This window comes from Chiloscyllium plagiosum, chromosome 41, assembly GCF_004010195.1.
Source record: "Chiloscyllium plagiosum isolate BGI_BamShark_2017 chromosome 41, ASM401019v2, whole genome shotgun sequence".
Classification (NCBI taxonomy): Eukaryota; Metazoa; Chordata; class Chondrichthyes; order Orectolobiformes; family Hemiscylliidae; genus Chiloscyllium; species Chiloscyllium plagiosum.
In genome coordinates, this window is record NC_057750.1 from 14,228,938 (window position 1) to 14,242,289 (window position 13,352).

The 13,352-nt window shown below is 39.7% G+C and overlaps 1 protein-coding gene across 1 annotated transcript in view; it reads left to right on the forward strand.

Moving 5' to 3' along the window:
- The window catches only part of LOC122542710 (ryanodine receptor 1-like), a 393,921-nt gene that overhangs the window by 74,775 nt on the left and 305,794 nt on the right, over window positions 1-13,352 (forward strand). Inside the window, exons 5-7 of the mRNA XM_043680690.1 lie at window positions 1,112-1,186; window positions 6,528-6,606; window positions 9,060-9,172. Coding sequence (XP_043536625.1) covers window positions 1,112-1,186; window positions 6,528-6,606; window positions 9,060-9,172 — 267 coding nt within the window. The remainder of the gene's footprint in view (window positions 1-1,111; window positions 1,187-6,527; window positions 6,607-9,059; window positions 9,173-13,352) is intronic.

Genomic DNA, 13,352 nt, shown 5'->3' on the forward strand with positions numbered 1-13,352 from the left:
GTTGGCTACGGAACGTGCTTTCTCATGTGATCAAACAGGTTGACTATCAGTCTGTAAATCCTTCCCATATGCCTGATGGTACATGGTAGGAAAGGAAGAGTTTCCTGGTCAACTAACCTGCAGAATGCAATGGCAAACCATTACAGTACTTTGCCAATAAGTGTGGGCCAATTCAATGAAAGTCCATGACCCCAAAGCTCAGAAATTAGATTGGAGAAACGGCAGACAACACTGATAAGTAATTGAAATACAAGAGTTCAGAATCTTTTCTGATTTGTTCCAAAATTATCTAACATTGTCTCTCATGAAGGTTTCTGCAGTGTTTGTAACTAGGTCAGCCAGTTCGACCTCATAGAATATAAGTTCCCTGATCGGGGCTATTAACCTAGTCCCGTCAGGGAGCTCTGACTTACAGATATAAACAGGAGAATCAGAGGTTCTGTTCTCTCTGAGAGCTAGTTCTGAAGAAGCCAGACCAGCGTCAAGTGCTATGCACGTGTAAATAAAGGGTTTACATGATATCCGCCTCTGAGGAGATATCTCAGTTACATGATAGAACGTTCATGAAGTCCCTTACAAAACGTCACAGTGGAAACAAGCAGTCAACTATTACCTCAAGCATTGTCCCACAGTTCTTTATGGGCTTTCCAAGAGTGAGTTCCTGTGATACATTGATCTAAGTGGCTATTTTTAGATGTTAGTAACTAAACTGTGTATGCTGAATTGTTGATTGATATGAGTTCTTTTTGGTTGTTCAAACAATACCAAAGCCCATTCTTCTCTCTTCGGTTAGCTTTGTGTCGATTAATATAGCTTTGGGTGCAGTTGCTTTATGAATACAGACAAAAATAACACTGAGAAATCAGCTGGCTAGAGGACAATGTCTGTGGTCCAGCATGTACGTGCTGATTTCTCCAGACAGCTTAGAGTATTTATTGTCAACATTGATTTTCTTTTAAAGTCCAATCTTTAAATTACAGTAGCTTTTACCGGCAGTCACATTAACAAAAAGTGTTTTGTTACAGATTTAGTTATTTTTTACTGGTATGTTAGTTTGGAATGCCAAGTTTTGATTAATGAATGTAATTATTTTTGTCCTCTTTACGTGTAGTCTTCTCAGGGAGGAGGCCATCGAACCCTTTTGTATGGTCATGCTATTCTACTCCGACATTCCCACAGTGGCATGGTAAGTCATAGGAATTTTAACAATATTGCAATTTTAAGGTTATACTCTGCCCTTTTAAAAAAAAACCTCGAATGATCTTGTTTTAAAAAAAATTTGGTAACAAACTTGGTGAAATGTATTGCTAATAATTGACAGGAAGAAAAGTTTATGGAGTGTCTACCTGTTGCAGTGTAATTTCTCAACCAACATAAACATTTTACTTGTCAAAATGTCATCAAGACTGCAATGTTGAGCAACCATTGTATGTTTACTATTAATTAAACTTCTGCCAGGGAAAATTGACCAGTCTATTGTCTCACTCATAAATTAGTAGGAAATAGAAAATGTACAAAGAGGGCTGGTATGATGGCTCACTGGTTAGCACTGCTGCCTCACAGCACCAGGGTCCCAGGTTTGATTCCAGCCTTGGGCAGACTATCTGTGTGGAGTTTCACATTCTCCCTGTGTCTGCATGGGTTTCCTCCGGGTGCTCCAGTTTCATCCCACAGTCCAAAGATGTGCAGGTCCAGGTGGATTGGCCATGCTAAATTGCCCGTAGTGTTAGGTGCATTAGTCAGAGGGAAATGGGTCTGGGTGGGTTACTCTTTGGAGGGTCAATGTGGACTGGTTGGGCCGAAGGGCCTGTTTCCACACTGTAGGGAATCTAATCTAATCTGCTCGGAGTTTTATTTTATCCATAGAGTTATTTTGAATAGAATTTAGGGGATCAGTGAATTAATTTCTGTACAATTATTTATTCTATGTTCATATAATGGGAAAAGGTTATAGTGGGATGTCTAGTTTGATTATCCTTTTGATGATCTCCTGAGATACTGAGTGGAGAAATTAGGGACCTCTCCTATAAGATCCTACAAGCAGTTTAATGTGATATGTTCTATGGTCTAGGATGCAAACTACAATTACAGTTTGGGACACTGTTCATTGTCCACTGTGGAGCAGCGTGTACTGTTTACAGTGTGCTCTTTGAGTTGATTCCAGCCCATAGATGGTTCTCCATAGGTGATTCATTCAATGAGAACTTGTTAACTAATGTCATTGAGAAGACTGAATGCCCAAAAATGGCCTCGTAATCTGAGGAAATATAAATGTCATTGGGTCCTTTACAGGTAGGGTCAAAGTAAACTTCCCATAGTCCCAGAGAACCATAGGACTGCTGTCTCATTAGAGAGAGGTCACTGATAGTGAGTTTAGTCAGATGGCCACCACGCCTAAGGCGAGGGTAAGATTGAGAAGGCAGGACTTCCATGGTAACCTCAGCTGGTACAGGAAATGATCTCGCAGAATAAAAGAATTGTGATAACATTTAAGAGAAAAGCATAAATTAGGAATGAAATTTCATAGACGACATTTTCATTGTAGCTGCGGCAATAGATTTGAAGGAAGAATTCTCCCTTAAAAGTTCTTAAGTATACAATCTTTTGTCTGTCAATATCTAGAAAGGAACAGTATTTGTATTCTTTCCAAGCTTTAATCACATTACCCTTCCTACATTTAAGTTTGTTTTCTCAACCAGCAGTGCAAACCCCAAAATGGAAAAATCCTGCTCTGCAAAAAAAAACCCAGATTTTTAGGTGCTGTGGTTTCTATTAGGATCCAAAGTGGTGCACTGGAGGATGCGGCTGTTGGTAGTATGCAGATTGTGATGTCAATGACCGTGTAATCCTGATTAATGCCAGCACTGCCATTTTGAAGCCCAGTAATGCAGCTGAGGCTGATACCTAAATATGCACAGGTGTCAGGGAGGAGGACAAATGCTGGAAGAGGGGTATGAAGTCAACTATCAGGAAGGCTAAAATGGTTCGGATGCAATTCCCCTCCATCCTCCTCAGTGTTTTCTGCTTCACCTAAGAGATCCTCATTAATCTATTCCACCTTCTGCAACTTCACAATTGCAATTTCAGATCAGGGTGACGACAGCATTACCATTGGCTTTGAGGGTGCCTGTGAATTTCTGACTCATTCCAGGCTGAAACAGTCGATATTTGCAGCAGTTTCCAGGTATTATTCATTGTTGCCATAAAAGAGGTCACAGAGACTCTATTCTGAGATAGCTGAATATGTTTCCAGTTTGTTGCCGGAGAGAAGGGTTCCTGTAGACCTTTGCAGCTGTTGTTAAATGAATGCTGATGGTTGCTGCCGCTTCGTGCATAGCTTGCACACAGGCGTAAGGAGTTATGTCTTCAAAAGCTAACTGTTTGTGTTGCAGTGGTAGTGTCTGTACCCCTGGATTGGCAGGTCCAAGTTAAAGTCCCACCTGCTCCAGAGGTGTGTAATAACATCTCTGAACAGGTTGATTAGGAAAATAGGTTACATTTTTTAAAAAGCTGACAATTTCTAATTATTTGGCACCCTCTTATTTGTTGCTTGTTTTGCCTGCTCGATTCCATAGGAAGCCAGATGCTGAACCCACAAATTCCACATTTACTAATAGTCTCACAACATACATTCCTTCTGTTACTAGCATCTTGGTTGCAACACAAAAATAAACGTAACCACAAAACACTTATTCTGAACTAAACTTATGATTGCACCATGCTGTATTGTATACAAGTCAACAATATTTGCATTTCCTTGTGCCTGTCTTCCATCAGTCTTTACTAGTCCTATTGCCCCACCACAGTGTCACTTCAGTGGTTACAGCACAGCTTGTGAAGGCTGCTTACAGAGACTGCAGGTGATATTTTAAGGTAACCTTGTAGCTGTGACCCTCAAAGTTGAGTTTCAGGCTGCACAAGCATGGACAGTCGAGTTGGTTGTCTGACAGACCGTGATTTTTGAGTAGTCTTGAAGGGTTAGTCCTATTTTCCTTGGAATGCAAATTCCTGCTGCACTGTACCACTGCTGTTTCCCCAAGGTGGAACCTGAGCAATCCTAACAGGATGTTGGAGGGTAGTTTGTTGAACTCCTGTTGAACTCCTGTAACATCTTACGTTGTTTTTGAACCCTGTATCTGTAGATATGATGGCAGCAATCTGAGTCTGCATGACCAGAAATTGAGCTTGAGAGAGAACAGTCAGAGCTGATGTGTTAGCAACCTGAGCTGGCATTATTGAAATCTAAGCTTTAATTTGGCGTGCTGCATTATGAATGGATCTATTGGTGATATCCCGAAGGTAGCCACTGGTTGATTCCTCTAAAAGAATGGCTTCAAGCGCTCCCCAAATCCCAATGTATTCTGACGAACCTCAGACATCAACCAGTTTGTGAGTGTGAGGGCAAGTGACAGTGTAACCTGTGCATCAGTGTCTTCCTGCTCTTCCATTGCTTTCATGTCCTCTATTGTGCAGCCAGATCAAAGCTGTTGAGTATCTGAAAGGAGAAAGCTAAGGATGTGGTGAAATGATGTGAGGAACGCACTGGATCCCACCCCCCTGCTACACTAGTTTAAACCATCCTGAGTGGCACTAGTAAACCTCCCTACCTGGCTATTGTTGCCCCTCCAATATGGGTGCAGCCCATCCTTATACAGGTCCCAGTTGCCTTGGAGGAGATCCCAACGATCCAGATATCTGAAGCCATCCTTCCTACATCTGCTATTTAGCCATTCATTTAATTGTATTACCTTTCTACTCCTAGCCTTACGATCAAGTGGCACAGGTCAGAGCACTGAATACAGGAGTTGGGATGTTGTTTTGTAGCTTTACAAGACATTAGTGAGGCCACTTTTAGAATATTGCATACAATTCTGGCCTTCCTGCTCCAGAAGAAATATTGTTAAATTAGAAAGGGTGCAGAAAAAAATTTACAAGGACCTTGCTGGAATTGTAGTGTTTGAGTTGGAAGGAGAGGTTGGATAGGCTGGGACATTTTACCCTGGACGGCTGAAGACTGAGGAGTGTCCTTGTAGAAGTTTATAAAATCATGAGTGGCATGGATAGAGTGAATAACCAAGTTATTTTTCAAAGGGTAGGGGAGTCTAAAACCAGAGGGTGTAGGTTTAAGGTGAGATGGGAAAGATTTAAAAGGGACCTGAGGGGCAACTTTTTCACATAGAAGATGGTGCTTGTATAGATTGAGTTCCCAGGGGAAGTGGTAGACATGGGTACAATTACAATATTTAAAAGACATTTGGACAGATACATGAATAGGAAAGGTTTAGAGGGATATGGACCAAATGGGACTACTTCAGTTTGGGAAATTTGGTTGGCTTGGATGAGTTGGATTGAAGGGTCTGTTTCTGTGCTGTATGACGCTCTAACAGAAGAGTTAAAAGCTAACATCACTTTCAATTCAGAAGAGACCTGAAAATGGCTGGGAAGGGGAACCTGTGAGTATACTGTCATCTTTGCTTTCAAAGAAACCCTGCTATGTGCTACATTCTCAATTATGCTGCACCAGTGATTGAGAGCACTGTTCTTTCATGAGCAAAAGTAGTTAGGCCCATCCTTCAATGTGATGTGAAACATTGTGCTGCATGAGAAAGGTGCTCACTAGTAGATTTGAGAGTGATGTTTTCAGCAGTGGTAACTGTTTGTTTGAAGGTGAGGTGAGGCTATGGATGTTAAGAATGAGTCCTGTAGTACAGATTGTTCATAAATGTGTGATAGGGGTTGATTGCTGACACAATTATCTGGTTCCATTGCCTTCTAACAGTTTCATTGGAAGGTTGATCAGACTCCTTGTGGATTGTTCGCAGCTATTGTCCACTTCTAGACATTGTACATAGACATCAGCATTAGAAAATCTTTGAGCCCCCCTCTGTGCCTTGCAGTGTCGTTCCTATGTTTTTCCCAGGCTAAACTCACTTTAACAATGACTCCCAGGACCCACTGGAAATTGCACCTTCCACTTTTGAGTGCAGGCTGACTACACATTTGAGTTCCTTACCTGAGTGTGAAGCCTCAGCAGACAGAGCAGCGCACTGACTGTTGGCTGATCAGAAGCTACAGCAACAGATGAGTTGTACATTGTGATTACCTTCCTGTTTGGAGGATTATGTAGTATTGCTGCTTGCACTCAGCCACTGCTTCTCTGCTCCCTAAATTGTTGTAAAGTTTGCTGTTGAACTCTAAATTGTGATATCAAATCAAAATCTTGCTCAAACATAGCATTGAATTGATTACTTTAGAACAGAAACTCAATTATGTTTGTCTTCAACCAATTATCTCTTTGCCTTGAATCCTCTGAGGGAAAGATTGACTCCTCTTTTCATGTGTTGCTGTGTGGGTACGTGTGTTTCTATGAACCTATTTTCCTTTTGTGCAACTAAAGTTCCAACTAAAATTTTATTTATTGAATTTATGATTAAAAATCTTGTTATGAGAGTGCATATAATTTTAAGACTCTTAATTTTTCAGTGTTTCCATGATGGTGACGATTCTTATCATTTTTTTCTTTGCAGTATTTAAGTTGTTTGACCACCTCAAGGTCTTTGACAGACAAATTATCCTTTGATGTTGGGCTTCAAGAAGATGCTTCAGGTAAATTGGAAGAACAATATACTTGAACTCATTGGCTGCACCTGTTACATATTGTAAGAGGTAGAATTTCTGTGGGGAAGCTGATTCTTGTCTCCCACCATAACTTTAAGCAGCAGATCAGTTGGAACACTGAAGAAATGACATAGATAGCTATTTACTCTTGTGTCTCCAATGAGTCAGTAATCTTTTACCCATGTTACAGTGAGAAACAGTGAGACAAGTAATAAATTTTATTTGTAGAGGTATTTATTTGCAAAGAAGTAAGGGAAAAAGGATGAAGGTCTGAATTAGATCAAATACTTGGAAAAAACATGCTAGTAACTTGACTTTCTAACAAAAAAAATTAATTGACATAATTTACAGATGATTTGTGATAGATCAAAGTTTCACATTTGAAGTCACTAATCTTGTATTTGTAGTGTGGTCTGCATACCTTTGTATATAATAGGCGGGAAGTTGAGGCTTTTGATGACAAAATATTAGAATTTGCTGTAATTATCCCTCTGAATATGACCACTGCTTTGAGACTTAGCCTAAATACAGATTAATACAGGAATCATGAAGTCAGAGTCCATGATTAATTGTTCCATCACAGCCTGCATCATAGAGCTCACCTTTCCAGAGATGGCAGTCAACCAAGTCAATTGATTTGGCTAGAACATGCCTTTTTTTACTCTTATATTACTGTTAGAAAATCCATAACAATTCTGCATAGAGATCTAAAAATAGAAGCAGGAGTAAGCCATTCAGCTTGCTGCACTATTCAATTATGGCTGATCCTGTGACCCCTGGTTCTAGTCTACCTGGTTATCAGGAATATCCTTCCTGCAATTATGCTATGTAGTCCTGTGAAAATAGTCTTGGTCAATGTTGTGTAACTTTTTAATGGCAATCTGAGTATAACTGCTGCTGAATAAATGATCTGACATTGGAAAGTTTGTATTTTTGGTATGTTGTTACCTATCTGTTTTATGACTAATTAGACTTTTAGAACATCATTTGGCAATTATTTACATTTGCTCATGATAATTCAGCTTCTTACCCTAAACACATTTCTATATCCCAGTGTTAACTTTGCTATCTGAAAATGTTTCTAAAAAGTGATTCAATTAATAGTGTTTTTGATTTCTTGCTTGGATGACAGTGAGAATTCTTTAAAGTGATGGGCTGCTTGGATAGTTTAATCTCATCAATACAGATAGCTCCATGCTGGGAATCATCCTCATTAAACCACACTATTTTAAATTACATATAAGGAGAGTCCTTGCAGGACTTTATCTTATAGTATGAGTGAGCTTCCTTAATTCGCCATTGACCACACAGTCCAGGCCAAGGTATATGTGTGTATGTGATAATGTCTGTACATTATAATGAGGGCATTAATAAAGTGAATATCAAATTAAACTAATCTTGTTATCCCAGAGGAAGAATTGATATGGGTGAGAGAGGAAGTGTGTGAAGATTTGTGCTTTTGTTCAAATCTTTATTTTGAAAGAGAATGGAAGTTGTGAAGACCAACATATAAATCTATATTTCCATTTTGTGTTAAGGGGAGGATATAGAATTCAGTTAAATTTTAGATTTATTCTGAGAATGGTAATAGAGTTTCTGGAGATTTGTGTCAACGTGGATTTAAGTGCGCTCTTTAAACCCTTGAAGTGAATAACTTAGTGTATCAGAAATAAAACTGATGTTGGCTAGGAATCCAGTAACATACAAAGTCAGAAGAGTTGAGGAGTTGAGGAGCAGATGGACTCATTCAGAAAGAAAAAGTCCTTAACAACAGACGTGCTGTTCTTAACAATATCCTAGCAGTCTGCTCTGAAAAAAAGCCCTGAGTTGCTTAGAAGCAGAAGGCCTTTGAGTTGTCAGAGAGGAAGACATCCTACAAGTGTTTTGAATATAAGTTTAAGGAACTATGTTTAGTGTTAAATGACTAAGTTAACAGCTTGTTTAAGAGTCTCGTGAAGAGGAATAACCTAAATAAAATAGCATTGGGTGAATGCAGAAATTTGCTAAAAATGAACAATTGCAGACATGATATGAGGAGAGGGCTTTAGTGTGGAGACCAGCGTGACCCTTCACTGAAGTTTGAATGTTTAAGGCATTGTCTTTTTTCTTTGTTATTTATTAAGAGACCAGTTCCAAACATTCTTATCTAATGTAACAGAGTTTGTTTGGTGTACTAAACTTTTTTGTTCATTTATTATAAGTATGTTGACAGTCTCTTGTGAATGTGTTCAGTAATTGACTGAAAAATTGGAAGACAAAAACAAAACTTATGGTCTACCAAGCCAGGCCCCACTCTGGGATCTGACTTGTCCAATATTGCCATCAACTGCAATCATAAGAGCGCTCTTCATTCATTGATAAATTTTAAAGAAATAGGACGAAGTTCTAAAAATACAAGAGAATTCTCACTACGAAGCTAATTACTGATGTGATACATGCAGGCGAGGCTTGCTGGTGGACCATTCATCCAGCCTCCAAACAGAGGTCTGAGGGTGAGAAAGTACGTGTGGGTGATGATCTCATCCTCGTTAGTGTTTCCTCTGAAAGATATCTGGTAAGTGTATGCTATTTTATACTGTTTCGAATTCAGCGTAAAATAAACTTCAGTGGCAACTGTAGCTGCAATAAAATCGTATGTGTCCTGATTATTGTTGTGATCCCAGACCTGACTGCAAAATGATCTGACCAGGGAGGAGTAACATTTTTTTAAAGTTGACAACGTTTGAGATTTTAACTGTTTACTAAGCGAATAAAGCCATTTCATGGTTTTTAACGAACAACCATAAGCTTTACTAGACTTCACAAAGTTAAAATAGTAATGCAATCTATATCTATAGTTTATTTTAAATCTAGAATTAACTTGAAGTAAATGTGAAAATCAAAGGAAATATGGCTATAGTGCCGCAAATAGCAAATATGATGAGCAGAAGACATTGACATTTTTGTCATCCTTCCCTCACAACCAACCACACCCCAAAAAAACAACAAAAAGAGAAAAGTAATTTGTGTTACCATGGTCGTCAAGTCTTATTAAACCTTCACAAGGGGTTCCAGTTCTTCATTTTTGACAATCTAGCCTTGAAGCTCCCTCAGGAACCTGTCTAAACTGGATTACTTCAACAAATGCTCCTGTCTGACATTTCACTTTCCTTTCGGGCATTTACATTGGCCTGGGCTCCAGAAACTGCATTCCAGTACTTACTGACAGATACAACTCATGTTTGCCAAACCATTATAAGCCCCTGCTTGTTTTTCCTGAGCTCCAGTCTTCACCAATTGGCTCCTAGGAATTTTTTGCAAGTATTAACTGCACAAACTATTCAACTATTCTTGGAAGTTCTCCCTGTGACCCAAGTACGCAGAACCAGGGTTTTTCTGTTGCTTTCTTAGTAGCTCAGCGAATTAGCTACACTGATTAACATGGAGCCTGTTTCTGTCACTCTTCCTCTCACATGCTATCTGCATGTGACCATTGAAATTCTCTTCAGCGATCTTGGAACTGTTTTGAGTGATCAATTGAAAATGTCAGAATAAGCCGTATTGCTATTTCTAGGCTGCTTTGAAAGTAGCCATTTATCAGTCATCGGAGCATCCAGTTCTCCATTGTTACAATATTCAGAAATTGCTTACTTCCAAAATACAACTGGATACAAAAAAGAATGAATTTCATCACAGTGTGAAGTGATAACATATGTTGGACATTTTTGTTATATGTTTTTGTGAAAAACATTTAGAGGAAATGAACTAGTAAAATATTGCGTACATTTTCAGCAATGTTCGGAGCAATTATTCAAAAGATAATTAAAAAAGAAATTGCATTATTCATTAAGATCTGCTCGCTGGTAGAAATAGAAGGCCAGAATAGAAAGGGAAGAACATTTTCTTATAACTGTAATAGGTCCTGTTCAGACATTGTATGAGGTATGTTTAGGTCCCAAGGTTTCCAAGAGTTATGAGGAGAGATTAATATGAAGATTATTTCCTCCATCCTCAAAGCCTTGCAGCTGTGATTGCCAGAGTACTGCAGCCAGGTTCTACAACAATAATCTGGCAACATTTTTCATATTTGTAAACTTATATTATTCCTCAAAGTATGCCTCCCCTTGGACATCTCTGGATTTTCCTTCAAGGGCAGTGTCAAACTCTACTGGTAAGGCCCTCTTACCATTGCCATATTTGTCACAAGACTTCCCAACTTTTGAACCTTTCCCATTTGTCTCCTTAACTGCTTGTTGTAACTGCATATTAACTTTCTGAAGAAGGGCTTATGCCCGAAACGTTGATTCTCCTGTTCCTTGGATGCTGCCTGACCTGCTGCGCTTTTCCAGCAAAACATTTTCAGCTATTAACTTTCTGTGGTGCATACATTTTGCTTGACCTGCCTGAATCAGAGAAGGTTTTACAGAGTGACTTAGAGTGACAGAGTGACTTAGTTTTACAGAGTGACTTAGAGTCATACAGTAATATAGCATGGAATCAGACCCTTCAGCCAAAACTGATCCATGCTGACCATGGTGCCCACTTGTCAAGTTCCAATTGTCTGCATTTGGTCCATATCCTTCTAAACCCTTCCCATCCATGTACCTATCCAAATATTTTTTAAATATTGCTTTTATACCTACCTCAACCACTTTCTCTGGTAGCTCATTCCATGTACGTACAGCTAGTGCTGGAGTCTAGGACAAAGGGACGTGTAAAAGTCAAGGATGCAGAAGAATATGGAATGAAAGCAGGTGGGTGAACAGCCATAGGCTTATTGGAGCTTGAAAAACTGAATGGCATACTCCAGATTCACTGCTGCTTTGGTCATGTTGGCATCACAGACTAACATCTGTATTCTGTCAGCATTCATTAATTGTGAATGTGTTTAACAATGAGATAATGACCAGACCTTTTTTGTGCTGTTGATTGAGAGATAGATTTTGGCCAGGACACCAGGGACATCAACCTGAATAGGCAGAGTGTTGATTTGACATCCTATTGAAGGACGGCACATCCAACAGTGTAGTACTCCCTCAGTACTATATTAGGCTATAAGTCTTGGGTTTGTTGTGCTCAAGTCTTTGGAGTGGAATGCAAACCTGGGTTCTTGTGGTTCAGACTCGAGATCACGGTTCACTGCTGATGCTTCTCTGACTGGGGCCTTTGCACTACTTGTGGTTACTCTTGGGGATTTTAATTTTTACTTCTTGCCCATAGCAGCCTGCCAGAAAATTAAACTCAATGAATATTAGATGGATTAACATTTACCGATGGGTGAGCCTCCTCTTAAATATTGTTAATACGGTACTTTGTTAGTAGCAGCAACCCAAAATCTAACGACGTCTCAAACAACAACACAAAATAAAATCTGATCATCATCATATTGTCAACCAATTCATAATGAAAAATGTTGGCAGAGTATAGGAGCTTGTCTGTAATGCAGACAAAAAAAAACAGAAGAGGATCAGCCTTTTGAGCTTTAGTAAGAATATGGTTGATCGTCCATTCTCATTGGTTCCATTTTTTTGTAACACATGTGACTGACAAATGTCTATTGATCTTGGATTTAAAATTATTGTTTGAGCTGCCATCTACTTTTTAAACAAGTGTTCCATGTATTACAGAGTTACAGTCACAGATGTGTACAGCATGGAAACAGACCCTTCAGTCCAACCCGTCCATGCCGACCAGATATCCCAACCCAATCTAGTCCCACCTGCCCGCACCCGGCCCATATCCCTCCAAACCCTTCCTATTCATATACCCATCCAAATGCCTCTTAAATGTTGCAATTGTACCAGCCTCTGCAACTTATTCCATACACGTACCACTCTCTGCGTGAAAACGTTGCCCCTTAGGTCTCTTTTATATCTTTCCCTTCTCACCCTAAACCTATGCCCTCTAGTTCTAGACTCCCTGACCTCAGGGAAACGACTTTGTCTATTTATCCTATTCATGCCCCTCATAATTTTGTAAACCTCTATAAGGTCACCCCTCAGTCTTTGACGCTCCAGGGAAAACAGCCCCAGCCTTTTCAGCCTCTCCTTATAGCTCAAATCGTCCAACCCTGGCAACATCCTTGTAAATCTTTTCTGAACCCTTTTAAGTTTTACAACATCTTTCCAATAGGAAGGAGACCAGAATTGCACACAATATTCCAACAGTGGCCTAACCAATGTCCTGTACAGCCGCAATATGACCTCCCAATTCCTGTACTCAGTGCTCTGACCAATAAAGGAAAGCATACCAAATGCCGCCTTCACTTATCCTATCTACCAGCGACTCCACTTTCAAGGAGCCATGAACCTGCACTCCAAGGTCTCTTTGTTCAACAACACCCCCTAGGACCTTACCATTAAGTATATAAGTCCTGCTAAGATTTGCTTTCCCAAAGTGCAGCACCTCGCATTTATCTGAATTAAACTCCATCTGTCACTTCTCAGCCCATTGGCCCATCTGATCAAGATCCTGTTGTAATCTGAGGTAACCTTCTTAGTTGTCCACTACACCTCCAATTTTGGTGTAATCTGCAAACTTACTAACTGTACCTCTTATGCTCACATCCAATCATTTATGTAAAAGACAAAAAGTAGAGGACTCAGCACCGATCTTTGTGGCACTCCAGTGGTTACAGGCCTCCAGTCTGAAAAACAACCCTCTACCACCACCCTCTGTCTTCTACCTTTGAGCCAGTTCTGTATCTAAATGGCTAGTTCTCCCTGTATTCCATGAGATCTAACCTTGCTAACCAG